Below are 15,585 nucleotides of genomic sequence, written 5' to 3'. Positions count from 1 at the left end.
TTTAGTTATAAAATTTAACAATACAATAATTACATTGGTTTTGTGTAATGAATAAGCTTACATGATTTGGGATTTTAGGAATAATCCTTACATATAGCTTTTGAGTAATTAAAGGATTGCTAAAATATTTCAATATAAAAAGTCATTGCTATTGGTATCCAAGCTAATTGATAACATTTTTCCACTGTTGTTCTAAACATGGAATTAGCTTATTTATATATTTTTCAACATTACTTTATAGTTTAGCTTTGATTTTGTTGTATAAATGATACTGATTTTTTAATATGCAGGGTTGACTATATTGTAAGCATCAGTAATGCTAATGTAAATATTGCCAAGAAGATTATAAACTATGGTGACTAATGTATAGATAATGTCGATAGTAATATAAACAATGTGATACAACTTAAATAATACTTACATTAAAATCAACACTGTGAGACACACTAAGTTTTGACCAATAGAATTTTTAAAGTAGTTTATAAGACTTGACAAAGTTTAATATTTATATAAATAATTAATCAAACTGGAGTTTTATAGCCACTGCAGTATTTATCTAATGTTTATTTAAATAGTGATGTTAGTGGATTTTAAATTCACAATTTTAGATTTTAGTTCTACCTGGAGCTCATTACTCTGAATATAATTGGAAAACAGCAGCGTTCTTTCTATACTCTGTTACAATGTGAAAATAAAAACTTGTTTCTTTTTACTAAATTGGAAAGTTAAAAAAATGGATATGTATTTGGCCTAAGACAGTATTTTATTTGACTTAAATGGTTTTCCTGTTTCTGTTAGTTAATGTGTTAAATATTCCTAAAGGGTAATGAGGAGGATATGGAAATCTAGATAGGAATTACATAAGTAGTGAGACTTCGTGCTATAATATACTATACTTTTTATGGTATATTTCTCTTTTAAATCTGAGAATTGGTATTGTGTACCATTGTGGTTTTACATGAAAGATACTTTAAGGTTTGTTAATGTTATTTAAAGAGAGCAAGTGTCATGTTTTGAATAAAATTCCCTCAAAGTGCATATTTTGGTGAAAAGTGCCTTCATTTGGTATTCGGCAGACAACTTTTGGAAAAACCACATAAATATCTTTAGTTATTTGAATATAAGACAAAGTATTATACTTCCAACCAGAATTTCCTTTGTGAGCTATATAAAATACTCATCAAGAATCATTACTAAAAAAAATATAATTATAATATAGCTTAATTTCATAAAGCATTTCAGACAGTGCCCTATATACATAGTAGGTGTGCAAATAAAATTTGTGGTTGCTTAATTTTTTTTTCTTTTTTAAACTTGAAACATACAAAAAAGACGAATGGGTCATCTGTCGGCTAGTCAACTGCTGCTTTAGTTGATAGGTTTAGTATAATCAGTTTTTCTAGAATGGAGTAGTTTGTGAGTATTTTTTATTATCTCTGAGTCATTCTGCAAATGTGTTTTGTTAGTTCACAGTGAGTACATTGGATGATGTCAAGAACTCTGGCGGTAGTACTTTACAAGACAGTTCTGTGCGAACTTCTGAAATACCTGCTGTTCATATTGATACAGAGTGTGTTTCAATTACTCAGCAAGCTGACACACCTCCTTTGCAAGCAAATGACATGTTTTCAGCAGAAAAAGCAGGGATAGAAAGTGAAATGGATCCTTCAGATATTTCAAATGTGAGTGCTGCTAACTTGGTAAGAACAACTTATCAGAATTATGAGTAAATATATTGAAAGGGAATAAACCCTAGTAATAATAATAAATTGTGTGTTATTTTACAGTTTATAAAGCATTTTATATATGTTATATCAGTTTAACATTTTATTCTTATCGCAAGCTTTTAATATAGTTAAGATTCTTCTTGTTTTGTAGAGGAGGAAAATGAGACTGTCCAAGTTAAATAACTATTGCTAAAATCATTCAGTTTGTGATCTGATCAAGTGTTCCTTAGTCTGGCATTAACAAATGAAACCAGTAACAATAAAGTCTTCCATGCAACATCTAGCACTCTGATGGATGGGAAATGCTGCCTACTGTACTTTTAAAAATTCTCTAGCTCCTATCATTTGCTTGGAGTTGGTCTTTAAGATGAAATTTACTTACCATTTCTGTTGTGGAAATTTTAAAATGTGTTGATTTGGAGTTAGAAGTTTATGTTTTTGGATGACTACTTATTTATCTTCATGTCTTTCTGTTTCCAACTTTTTTTTCCAATTGTTTCTTCAAAACTTAAGGCCTCATCATGCTGAAAGATGCTATCAGCATATGGTATTAGACCAAATTATACATTTTTTTTGACATAATAACATTAGATATAGATGAAACTTGATGAGGGTTAAGAGAAAAATAAGGGTTATAGTAATAAGAAAAACATTTAAGATTTTAAAATAAGGAATAAGAGCAAATTGTATTTTAACTTGACTTTTTTAGTGTGACTGTTTTTAAAGGTTGTATATAATTATGATCATATAAATACTAGACAATGTATGGGATAGAAGTTGATCACTTTTATATTTTTTATATTCACAGCTAGATATCATATTGTTATTTATTTTGTGAGAATCATATTTCAAGAGGAGAAGATCCCATACTTAAATAAGAATTAAAAAAGTATTTAAAAATTCTTCTTTCATCCCTTTTATTTTGATCACATATGTAAATAAGCTTGTGGTAGAATATTAAAAACTCTTGGTTATTTTAAGAATCAGATTTATATATTTTATGTACTCTGCTTTATATATGACTCTTCATCTATTTTTAGAGTTGTTAGAGGAATTTTAATTAAACTAAGATTTTAAAAAATTTTGTTCTTTAATTTGTCTTGGCAGAGATAAGTCTTTGGTTTGCTCTAGATGTACCTCTTTAGGTTCTCAGTGGGGGATTATAGAGAATTGCTGCAGTGATGAGAGAACTGTTTTCTTTCTTAATAAGTATCATCATGTAGCTGGTTAAATGTAAAACTCTGCAGTTGTCTCATTTAACAGAAATTTTGGTAAAAAATGACTTAGAACCTTTCTACTTTAAGGTCAACTGTTGCCACTATTGTAAAACTGTGGTAATATAAAACCTAGCTAACAATGGATCTGTGTTTTTAGATTTACTAAAATTTGAAATTTTAATGAAAATTTGGAAATTAAAAAAGTGATACATGTAGATATTTATTTGAATATCACAGTATGAAAATACTAAAAGTTGTATATGAATAATTGAATCATTATTTCATCCATAAGCTCTACTTCTACATTAAAATCTTTTCAGGTCTTCAGAGACTAAGTAGAAATGTACATGGGGGAAAATAAAATTGGGAGAGCAAATAGGCTCATGTGAGAACTTTCTGCAAAGTTATATATATTCAACTTTAATATTTGTATTTTTAAATTGTTCTTAAGTTGTAAGGTCTTTGTTGCACATTAACAACAGTCAGTTTGTATAATAATCTAGGGTTTATAGAGAAAAAGCTTATAATGCAAAGAATTGGTCTCTCATCTAAACTCCCTTCCCCCCGTTTTATTCCCCAGAAGCAATCTTTTGTGTTTTGGTGGGACAGATTATCAAGAGAGTAGATAGAAGTGGGGGAAGGAGGAGAAAGCATTAATAAAGATACCAGTGCCCTTCTCCACTCTTAACCAATTCAGTTATAAGTTGGGGCTCAAGCATTTGCATATTTTAATACCTCTATTGAAGTATCATTGATTTTCAGTAAACTTCGGGTATCTAAAATATACAAATTATTTAAATTTTAACGTGTTTATACCTATAAAAACATCACTACAACCAAGAAAATGAACATACTGATTTCCTCTGAAAGTTTTCAGATTTCCCTTTAGTAATCCCTCCTTTCTGTCCTTCCCAGTATTTCCTTCCTGGGGTCATCACTGTCCTACTGTCATTATATAGTGATTGGTATTTTCAAAACTTTACGTGAATAGAGTAATATAATCCTTTGTTTGGCTTCTTTGACTCAGCATAATTATTTTAAGGTTCATCCATGTGGTTGTGTGTACTAATAGTTCATTCTTTTTACTGTCTTTAGAAGTATTCTACTGTATGCTTGTAACACAGTATATTCATCCACACAGAATGTTCATCCATCCATTCACTTGTGGACAGATGTTTGAGTCCAGTTTCTCTGTTATGAAAAATGGCATCATGAACGTTTGTCTTTGTTTTGAACATATGCTTTCATTTCTCCTACAAAGATACCTAGAGGTCAGTTTTGTTGAGAGTATTGTTCAGGTCTCTTAGATCCATGCCAGTTTTCAATACATGTTCTATCAGTTGAGAAAGAGATATTAAAATCTCTGAATATAACTGTGAAACTGTTTCTTTTTTTAAATACAACTTTATTGAGGTAAAATGTACATAGCATACAGTTTACCCAGTTAAATTTTACAATTCGATATTTTTCAGCATATTCACAGAGTTGTGCAACAATTACCGTGATCAGTTTTAGGACACTTTCATCACTGCAGAAAGAAACCCAATACCCATTAGCGGTCACTCCCTTTCACTCCATCCTTCCAACCCTAGATAACCACAGACTGCTTTCTATCTGTATAGATTTGTCTGTTCTGAACATTTCATGGAAGTGGAATATAATGTGTGGTCTTTTGTGACTGGCCTCTTTCACTGGGCATGATGTTTTCAAGGTTCATTGATGTTTTAGCCTTCATTCCTTTTTTGTGGCCAAATAATATTCCATTGTATGGATACACCACATGTTATCCATTCATTACTGGGAGGACATTTGGGCTGTCTCTGTTTTTTTGGCTGTTATAAATTATGCTGCTTTAAATATTTGTATATACATTTTTGTGTGGGTATATGGTTTCATTTTTCTAGGGTAAATATCTAGGAATTGTTGGCTCATATGGTAACTTTTTATGTTTCACCTTTTTGAGGAATTATCAAACTGTTTTCCAAACCAGTAGCACCTTTTTATATTCCCATTAAGTTTTTTTTTAATTTAATTTTTTCAGTGTTCCAAGATTCATTGTTTATGCACCACACCCAGTGCTCCATGCAATATGTACCCTCCTTTTTTTTTTTTTAAGATTTTATTTATTTATTTGACAGAGATCACAAGCAGGCAGAGAGGCAGGCAGAGAGAGAGGAAGGAAAGCAGACTCCCCGCTGAGCAGAGAGCCCGATGCGGGGCTTGATCCCAGGACCCTGGGATCATGACCTGAGCCGAAGGCAGAGGCTTTAACCCACTGAGCCACCCAGGTGCCCCAATATGTACCCTCCTTAATACCCACTACCAGGCTCACCTATCCCTCCACCCCCCCCCCCAAAACCCTCAGTTTGTTTTTCTTAGACTCCATAGTCTCTCATGCTTCGTCTCCCGCTCCGCATTTTCCCCAATTCACTTTTCCTTTCCCTCTCCTAATGTCCTCCATGTTATTCCTTATGCTCCACAAGTTAAGTGAAACTGTATGATAATTGACTCTTTCTGCTTGACTTATGTCACTCAGCATAATCTCCTCCAGTCCTGTCCATATTGATACAAAAGTTGGGTATTCATCCTTTCTGTTGGCTGAGTAATATTCCATTGTATATATGGACCATATCTTCTCTATCCATTTGTCTGTAGAAGGACATCTTGGCTTTTTCCACAGTTTAGATTCGCATTAATTTTATTTACTTTTGTGGTTCAGTCCACTTCTGCTTCATGTATTTTGAATCTCTGTTATTAAGTCCATAAGTGGTTATGTTTGTTTTGTCTTTTTGATGAATTAAACCTTTTATGGTTATGAAATGACCTTATTTATCCCTCCTGATATTTTTGCTCTGAAATCTGTATTAATACTTCAGTTTTCTTTTGATTAGTGTTAGCATTATAGCACTTTCACTGGTAATCTGTTTATATTCTGATATTTCAGTTAAGTTTCTTTTGGGCAGCATATGTTTGGATCTTGCTTTTTATCCCATTTGACAATCTCTATTAATTAAGGTGTTTAGACTATTCCACTCTATTGATTATTGATATGGTTCCTTTAAATATACTATCGTATGATTTGTTTTCTCTCTGACTCACCTCTTTTTCACCCCCTTTTTCTTCTCTTTCCTCTCTTCTTTCGGATTAATTATGTTTGATAATTCCATTTTTATCTCCTTTGTTGGCTTATTAGTCATAACTGTTTATTATTTCATTGTTTACTTCAGTTTCTAGTACACATTTTTAGCTTATCATATGAATTTATTAATTAATGATTTAGATGCATGTTATTTATACTTTTTTCTAATGTGTATTTTTAAGTTACATATACATTTTCAGAAAGTAACATCACCATTACAGAATAAAATCTTTCTGTGTTCCCTTTATATATTTTTCTTTTGTTTTAAAGATATTTGATCTACAACTGTTTTGAATTTTGGCATTCAAACTAAATTCATACTTTGAAATTAATAATACCTGTCATTTGTATAACTTCACAGTTTCTCATACATAGCGGTCTGATAAAGAAGGTAAGTCATGGATTATTGTACCATTTTGTGGAATACAAAATATGCTTTTGGTGTTAAGAAGCTTCCAAGTCACACAGGTAGCAAGTGGTTGAACGTATATTGAACCCCACGTTTTATAATTCCAGATCAATGCTACTTTTTTGCATACTGTTGAATGTGTCATTAGAACATAAAGAAAGGATGATTACTTAACTTTCTACTCAACTGATTCTTTTGTTTATTTTTAACTTTACAGTCTATGGCAGAAGTTCTTGCTAAAAAGGAAGAGCTAGCAGATCGTCTAGAAAAGGCCAATGAAGAAGCCATTGCTAGTGCTATTGCTGAAGAGGAACAATTAACCAGAGAAATTGAAGCAGAAGAAAACAATGATATTAATATTGAAACTGACAACGACAGTGATTTTTCTGTGAGCTTTTATTTTTTTAATTTTATTTTAAAATTTTTTTTAAATTCCACTGTAGTTAACATACAGTATTATATTAGTGTGAGGTATACAGTATAGTGATTCAGCAATTCTCAACATTACTCATTGCTCATCATAGTAAGTATACTCTTAGTCCCCATCACGTATTTCATCCCTCTCCACCTTTGATATACTTTATTTTTAATGTGTATCCTCAGTTAAAGGTATTTTTTTTTCCTAACAAGAACATTTTTTGCTTGAAGCATACAGCAGAACACATGTTCTAAAGGATATATATAAAAGATTCCATCCAAGAAAAATTCAATACACATTTTTCTTTAAGTACACACTGAAGAATCCCCTGGCTAAATAATATAAAAAGAGACATAACAAATACTACAAATTTAAGGAGACTGAGATCATACCCAGTATATTTTCTATCCACAGTGGTACAAAACTAAAGACCAACAATAAGACAAAGTGGGAAAATCCACAATGTAAATATTAACACACTACTACACAAGTAATGGGCCAAATAAGAAATGAAATAGCAAATCAAAATAAGTCTCAAAACAAAAGAAAAAGAAAACACTATGTGTCAAACCTATGGGATGTAGCAAAAGCAGACATTAGAGTGAAATTTATGCTTTAAATACTTGTATTAAGAAAAATAGTTGAAGTAAACAACTTAACATTACACCTCAGGGAAGCAGAAAAAGAAGAAACTTAGCTGAAATTTAGTAGAGGAGGGAAGTAAAGAAGAATCAGAAATAAATAAAATAGAGACCAGAATAAATAATAACATAACATTGAAAGTCATGACCCCACCAAAAGAAACAAAATTGGCAGTGCTTTAACTATGTAACTAAGAAAAAAAAATTTTTGAGTCAAAAACCAAAATGAGAAATGGAAGAGAAAATAATACAACAGATGAGATGATAAGAGATTACAATAAACAATTAAATACTAACAAATCAGATAACTTAGGAAAAAAACAAATAGATAATTCTCAAAAACATACAAGTTATTAAGATTGAATCATGAATCTTGAATCCAGAAAGTAGGAAGTCTTCGTACACCAATAACAAGAATGAAAGTTGAATTGGGAATCCGAAATCTCTGAGCAGAGAAAAGCTCAAGACCACATGGTGTCATTGGTGAATTCTACCAAACATTAAAAAAAAAAAATTAATAACAATCTTTGTCAATATCTTATAAATAATGGAATAGAAGGAACACATTTAGAATCATCCCATGAGGCCAATACTACCCTGATACTGAAAAAAGATAAAAATGATACAAGAAAAAGGTCTGGTTTGTCTGATATAAGTATTGTGTGATAAATGTTTTTCCATCCCCTCACTTTGAATCTGCCAGTGTCTTTAGGTCTAAAATGAGTCTCTTGTAGGCAGCATAGAGATGGCTCTTGTTTTTTCAACCCATTCTGACACCCTGTTTATTTTGACTGGAGTGTTTGGTCCATTTACATTTAGAATAATTATTGATAGATACATATTTATTGCCATTTTACAGTTGTTTCTGGATATTTTCTCTGATCCTTTCTTGTCTTTATCACTTTTGATCTCTCCTTTGCCCTGGAAGAGTCCCCTTTAATAATTCTTGCAGGGCTGGTTTAGAGGTCATGAACTCATTTAGTTTTCATTTGTCTGAGAAACTCTATCTCTGCTTCTAAATTATAGCCTTGTTGGGTAGAGTATTCTTGGCTGCAGATTTTTTCCATTTAGTACATTGACTGTAGCATGCCACTGACTTCTGGCTTGCTAGGTTTCTGTTGAGAAATCTCCAGCTAGCCTTATGGGTTTTCCCTTGTAAGTTAAGGACTTTTTTTGTCTTGCTGCTTTTAAGATTTTTTTCTTTATCACTATATTTTGCAAATTGAATTACAGTATGTCTTGGTGTTGGCCTGCTTTTGTTGATTTTGATTGGAGTTCTCCGCGCCTCCTGTATTTGGATATCCGTTTCCTTCCCCAGATTAGGGCACTTTTCTGCCATTATTTCTTGAAATAATTTTCTGCTCCTTTTTCCCCTCTCTTCCTCTTCTGGGACTCCTATAAAACAGGTTTTTACATTTAATGGAGTCACTGAGTTCCTAAATCTATTCTTGTGTTGCATAATTCTTTTTTCTCTTTTGTTTGGCTTCATTATTGTCCATTATTTTATCTTTGAGGTCACTAATTTGTTTCTCTGCTTCTTCTTGCCTGCTGTTCATTGCATCAAGCCTGTTTCCAATCTCATTTATTAATTCTTCATCTCTTATTGTCTTTTAAAAACTCTTTTATCTCTGTCATAAGAGTCTCACTGGTGTCTTCTATTCTTTTCTTAAGGCCAGTGAATATCCTTATGATTGTTGCTTTAAATTCTCCATCAGGCATGTTACTTATATCTGTTTTGCTTAGATCTCTGGCCATGGCCTTATCTTGTTCTTTCATTTGGGATACATTTCTTTGTCTTGGCACTTTGTCTAAGTTTCTGCCTTCTGCCTGTGTTAAAAAAAGCCAGTTATGTCTCCTGAAAGTAATGGCTTTCTGAAGAAGAGGTCATGTCGTACCTCAGGTCTGGCCCTTCATGGAATGTCTTTGTTATGTTTGTTTTGGTATGCTGTTGTGTTTTGGCTGCTTTATCCTTCAGGCCAGTTGTCTGTAGAGGCTCTCCATGCCTGCTGTTTAATCCCTGGGCTGAATGTGGTGAGTTTTAACCAGATGTGCTCTGGTGTGTTTGTGAATTGAGATCTGACACCAACTCTCTGAACTGAGGCCTTGCAGAACTCTGTTCAGGGTTTGTGATATGGGCAGGAGTTTATGCTGATCTTCTGCGGGGAGGGACCAACCATTCTGGGACTGAGGCAAGCTTGACCAAGAAGTGCAGTTCTGCCAGAGTGCAGGGGTGTAGGGTATGACGTAAGCAAATTAGGCAGGCAGCGTTGGTGCTGAACTTCTTCCTTCAGATGGCTCTGTGTTTCTGCTGAGGGGTGGGGAAGAGAAATGGCTCTTTCTAGCTCTTTTGTTCCCAGAGAGGCATCTCTGTGAATGCTGTGCTGCACCTCAAGGAAATGCTCTTAGAATAGTGAATAGTCTCCCACTGTGTGCCCCAGGTGTTCTTCAGATCACTATTTCCACACTGTCTGCCCCTGGTTTTTTGCCTGTCTTCTCTCCAGGAGCAGGGCTGTGCCCTCTGGGCTCCATCCTAGCCAAGCCTGCTGGCTTTTAAAACTCCAAATCTTTAAGCCGTGCTGGTTGCAAGAACTCACAAAATTCAGCCCCTCTCATTTTCCAAACGAAAGGCTTTGGGGAAACGTTCTCTTTGTGCATTCTCCTGTGTGCTTGTGTCTCTCTCTCTCGCCCTTCCCTGCGACCAGTGCTCCCTCCCCTTTGCAGTATCAGCAATCTGATCCATTTCTCCCCTAAGCCATGTCTCTGTACTTCCAATCTTCTTCATTGTGACCTCTTCTCTCCCTTTAGTGGTAGAGTTTGTCCTGTCAGTCTTCAGGATGATATCTGGGGGATGAGTTGATAGTTACCTTGTTGTGTTCCCGGGACAAAATGAGCCTGGGGTCCTCCTACTTCACTGCCACCTTGGGTTCTTTCTGTGACCTTTTAGAATTTTTAACATAATTGTTCAAAAAATTACGTTTAGAAATAAAATTCATAGGGCCAGAAGGACTTACAGTTGTTACAAAAACAATAGGAAATCCTTCTTTAGCACTTTTGCCGTTATAAAGTGTTTTTATATATAATTTCATTGAAAAGTTGGAAGTTGTTGTTCTTGTTATACCGATCGATAAATTGAATCTTCAAAAAAGTAAGAACATTAATCAGATTTTAATTGCAGAGATTGAAATAGAATCTAAGGTATTTTACTTTTTTTCTTTTCCACTAATAAAAGGCAAATAATAATGCCTTGCTGTCACTAAGCCCTCAGGATATATATGTTGCTAAGAGGGACTTTTTACAGAATGGACATAACTATAAATGTTTCAAAATTTTTTTATTAAATTTTAATACCCAGAGAATAATCTTGAGCTCTTCTCATGTGTATTATGAATATGGCAGAGTTACGTGGTAATATGAGGCCAATATGTTTCTTTTCAATTTACTTGATTTGTTTCTGCTGTTAAAGAAAAGTAGGTTTATCTTCCTCTTAAAACGTATAGCCTATAATATTTTAACCTGGTGATTATTATAACTAAAAGAGGTATATAACTTTTTTCTGGTTTTGAACTGTTTGTTAAATATATTAGAAAAATTACATTTGCAGTTCATTTTTTAAGGTTATAATTATGTTCAAGTATTTCTTTTTCACTTTTCCTTGTTATATTTTAGGCCAGCATGGGCAGTGGGAGTGTATCTTTCTGTGGTTTGTCAATGGACTGGAATGATGTCCTTGCAGATTATGAAGGTATTCTGTGTGTGGGGGTGTGTGTGTGTGTGTGTGTGCATGCATGCACATTGTGTGTGTAGCTCGAGGGATTTAAAGTAGATTATCTTACTAAATGGGAGTTTATGTATAAAATAAATAATTTGGAGTGGGAATGCTGATGCCTTTTAAAATTCTGTTCTCAAATGTTGGTTTTACAGAACTATGTGGTTAAATAGTTACAGTGGTTTTCTTTTCTTTGGTCAGCTCGTGAAACTTGGCGCCAAAATACATCATGGGGGGATATGGTAGAGGAGGAACCTGCTAGACCTCCAGGCCACGGAATTCACATGCATGAAAAACTTTCCTCACCATCTCGTAAAAGGTTGGGCTTTGTAAATTAATTTGAAATGTTTCACAGAAGGGAAAATAGCTACTCTTGATTATTAAATAGAGTTGCTAAACAACATTATGAGGCACATTACTCAGGATAGTTACAGATTCATTGAAAAGTGACAACATTTTCCTGAAATGTAAGACCAGAATTACTTTTGTATACTTTTTATATTTACTTTAGGAATGTTGAAGACTAAAGAAAATATTTTTGGCTTTATCATGTAAACATTTGTGTCTTCTTTCCATTTGTTTGTGTTAATAGAACAATTGCAGAATCTAAGAAGAAACATGAAGAAAAACAAATGAAAGCACAGCAGCTAAGGGAAAAGTTACGTGAAGAGAAAACATTAAAGCTGCAGAAATTATTAGAAAGGGTGAGTTTTTAATATTTAGAAAATTCTGATAGCCTTAAATTGATGGGCTGATTTTTAACTTGACTATTTTTTTTGTCTAAGAGAAGCTAGCAGAACTATAAAAATAATTAAATTTTCTAGGAAACAAAAACATTTCTACCTGTTGAATTACAGAAGGTTGCCTGCAAAAAAGAAAAAGTTGACATTTCTAAATCTGCTAGTAATTTTGATGTTTGCAGAGTTGGCATGGGTTATTAAGCTGTGCTTTGTCTTTTGCCATTTTTATGGGGGCTTTTCTTTGGGGAGTCTTGTAGACAGTGTAGGATGAGTTGGTAGGTTAGTTTTGAGCCTCAGATCATCAGGTTTGAATAAGTGGAGTACTGACTGAATTTATAGAAAAGGTTCTAAGCTGATCAGTGTGATAGAGTGGGAAGAACATGGGGTCTGGAGATAGCCAACCAGGGATCAAATTCTGGTTTTTCCACATGATAAAATATTGCCCTGGGCAAGTTACTTGTCAATATTGCATATCAGTTTCTTTATTTGTAAAATGACAATTATAATTATTAACTTGACATGATGATTAACTGTGGCAATTATGTATTAGTATATGTATATGTATATGCATAGTGTTAGGATGACGGTTGCTCATTGTATGATCATTCTTATTATTACTTCAACATGCCAGATATAAGCAAGTACTATATTAGTTAAGTGTGCTATATAATAATGACCTTAAAACTGAGCCACTTTAAACAACAGATGTTTATTAGCTCACAGTATATGTGGGCAAGGAACCTGGGAGTGTCTTGCCTAATGATTTTTATTTGGAGTCTCTCATGAGTTTGCAGTCATGCTATTGGCTGGGATCAGTCATTTGGAACTGAAGGATCCACTTTTGGACTCACTCATGTGGTTATAGGTAGACTTAAGGTGCTGCTTAGCAGTTGACCACAGTCTTCAGTTATTTGTCATGTGTGCCTTTCCACAGCCCAAGTGTCCTTGACATGGTCACTGGCTTCCCTACAGAAAACAGTCCAGGAGAAAGGGATGAAAGGCGAAGGGGTTGGGGATGGAGATAGAGATGGAGAGAGGGAAAGAACAAATGAACTGCCAAAATTGAAGCCGCATTGCCTTTTATAACCTGATCGTGGATGTGATAGGCTATCACTTTTGCTATATTCCATTGGTCAGAATCCTGATACAGTGTGGGTGGGAATTACAGAAGGATCTGAATACCAGGTGACTGGGATTGCTGGGAGCCATCTTGGAGCCTGCGTACTTTAAGTACCTATCACAACATGACAAAAGATATGTGACTGTTATAGGTGAGCTCCTTTGTTATCTTCTAGTACTAGAAAGGAGTACTAATATACAGAGATGAAAAATATTTGCTTTGGGGCAAATATTTTTCATCTCTGTCTGGCTCAGTTTTCATCTGGCTGGCTCAGTTGGTAGAGCATGTGAAAGACTCTTGATCTCAGGGTTGTTAGTTCGAGCCCCGTGTTGGGTATAGAGATTATTTAAAAATAAAATCTCAAAAAAATATAGTTTGCCTTACTTATTATGTATATTTTAAATTTTGAGAGATAATTGGACCAAATAATCCAAATATTTTTAAAAATGAGGTGTAGTATAAGATTGTTTTGTACAATAGAAAAGTTGACCAGAAAAAGAGGAAATCTGTGACTTTTATCTTTACCTGAATCTCAAGAATTTGTCATTATTTTTATTTTAATCATTTAGAATGAGTAAATCAAAATGAAAAACAGACTCCATGTTATGGGGTTCTGTAAGAGTTAATATATTATTTAATTTTTAGTTTTAGAGAAATGTTGTAACATAACTACAACTTCCCCTCTTACTGTGTCTTTTTTTAAGTTTATTTTATTTATTTATTTGGGAGAGGACAGGTGAGCATGAGTGGGGCAGAGAGGGACAGAAGGAAAAGAAGAGGGATAGGCAGACTCCCCGCTGAGCAGGGAGCCCAATGTGGGGCTTAATCCCAGGGCCCTGAGATCATGACCTGAGCTGAAGGCAGATGCTTCACTGACTGGACCACCCGGGCACTTCTTACTGTGTCTTTAAGACAAATAAAATTATATAGTTTATTTTCTTATGTAACATAATCTGCCAGTATTCATGCAAACAGAATAATAAGTTCTTGAAATTGTACAAGATGTTAGAGGTTCTTTGGTTTAATTTTTCCATTTATGTAAGTTTCTCTTTGATTTTAATGATAAATCCACTTTCTGTTTGTATAATAGGTTATTGTTTCAGCACTGTTTTACATATGTGGTCTCATCACCAGACTTCTTTGTAGCTCACAGAGTTGGACAGTTACTGAATCCCATTTTACAGATGTGAAAAATGAGTCTAGGAGAGGTAAAGTACTGTTTCCAGTGGCATATGACTAATAATTGGCTGACCAAAGAGCTTTAAAGATCTGTCTTCTAGCTCCTAATCCATAGCTGTTTCCACATTATACTTTTTTAGGTGGTTAAGCACATAATTATATAGCTGAAATTCAACTGAAATGTTAGTTTTACTCCCACTCATGTTGAGCCAACTTTTGATTTTTGCTAGCAAGGGACCAAGGTAGTTTGTGAACTCAAGCAGTCTGGCTTCCTAGTCTGGGTTCTAAATCACAAGTCATGCTCCTTTAGGGCTTTCTAGGTTCCAGACTTTGTAATTCCTAAGCTGTTTATCTGTTAAATTACTATGTGTGATTATCTCACTCTGTATAGGAGAAAGATGTCCGGAAGTGGAAGGAAGAATTATTAGATCAACGACGCAGGATGATGGAAGAGAAATTACTTCATGCTGAATTTAAACGAGAGGTGCAATTACAAGCAATTGTTAAAAAAGCACAAGAGGAAGAAGCTAAGGTATATCTTAGGTGCTTTGAACATTGAATTAATTCCCTAAGTTCTCTTTTCAGTTGTTAATATAAGAAGCTGATATTTGTGAAGTAATTATTCTGTGCCAGAGTATTAGGCTCGCTTAAAACATATTAGGTGCAAAATCATATACTTACAATAATCCTTTGAGATGTATATTAATGTTTTGTAGCTTTTTTGAGGTGCAGTTGACAGACAACAAATAGCACATACGTAAAGCATCAGTTTGATGAGTTTTGACATGTATGGTTTTCTGAATCCTCAGCACAATGGAGATAAGAAGCAGTTACAGGGCCCTCAGAAGTTTGCTCATGCTTCTTGTATTCATTCCTTCTTCCAACTCTGTTACTGTGCAGTTGCTGATCTGCTTTTTGTCACTATGGACATTAACATTCACTAGAATTTTATATGAATGGAATCATACAGTATATATTCTTTTCCTCTGGCATCTTTCACTCAACATAGTTACTTTGGACGTCATCCGTACTATTGTGTGTATCACTTCCTTTTCATTGCTGAGAAGTATACCATTGTGTTGTAGAAATACCATATTTGTTATTATATGTGCTGCCGAAGCGAGCACTAAATACCATGATTTGTTAATCCGGTCACCTGTTGGTAGCTATTTGTTTACTTTGTTTTTTGGTCATTATAGATCTAGCTGCTGTGAACTGTCATGTACAAG

The 15,585-nt window shown here is 34.0% G+C and overlaps 1 protein-coding gene across 1 annotated transcript in view; it reads left to right on the top strand.

Annotated features, from left to right (window-relative positions):
- Positions 1-15,585, top strand: part of SCAPER (S-phase cyclin A associated protein in the ER) — a 473,451-nt gene that overhangs the window by 108,508 nt on the left and 349,358 nt on the right. The window contains exons 10-15 of the mRNA XM_080809794.1: positions 1,467-1,700; positions 6,710-6,880; positions 11,218-11,293; positions 11,519-11,636; positions 11,910-12,021; positions 14,748-14,888. Of these exons, the coding sequence (XP_080665920.1) occupies positions 1,467-1,700; positions 6,710-6,880; positions 11,218-11,293; positions 11,519-11,636; positions 11,910-12,021; positions 14,748-14,888 (852 nt within the window). The remainder of the gene's footprint in view (positions 1-1,466; positions 1,701-6,709; positions 6,881-11,217; positions 11,294-11,518; positions 11,637-11,909; positions 12,022-14,747; positions 14,889-15,585) is intronic.

The sequence above is a fragment of the Martes martes genome, assembly GCF_963455335.1.
Source record: "Martes martes genome assembly, chromosome: 7".
In the NCBI taxonomy this organism is placed as follows: Eukaryota; Metazoa; Chordata; class Mammalia; order Carnivora; family Mustelidae; genus Martes; species Martes martes.
Note: the sequence above shows the minus strand (reverse complement) of the source record. Positions and strands in the feature narration are given on the sequence as shown.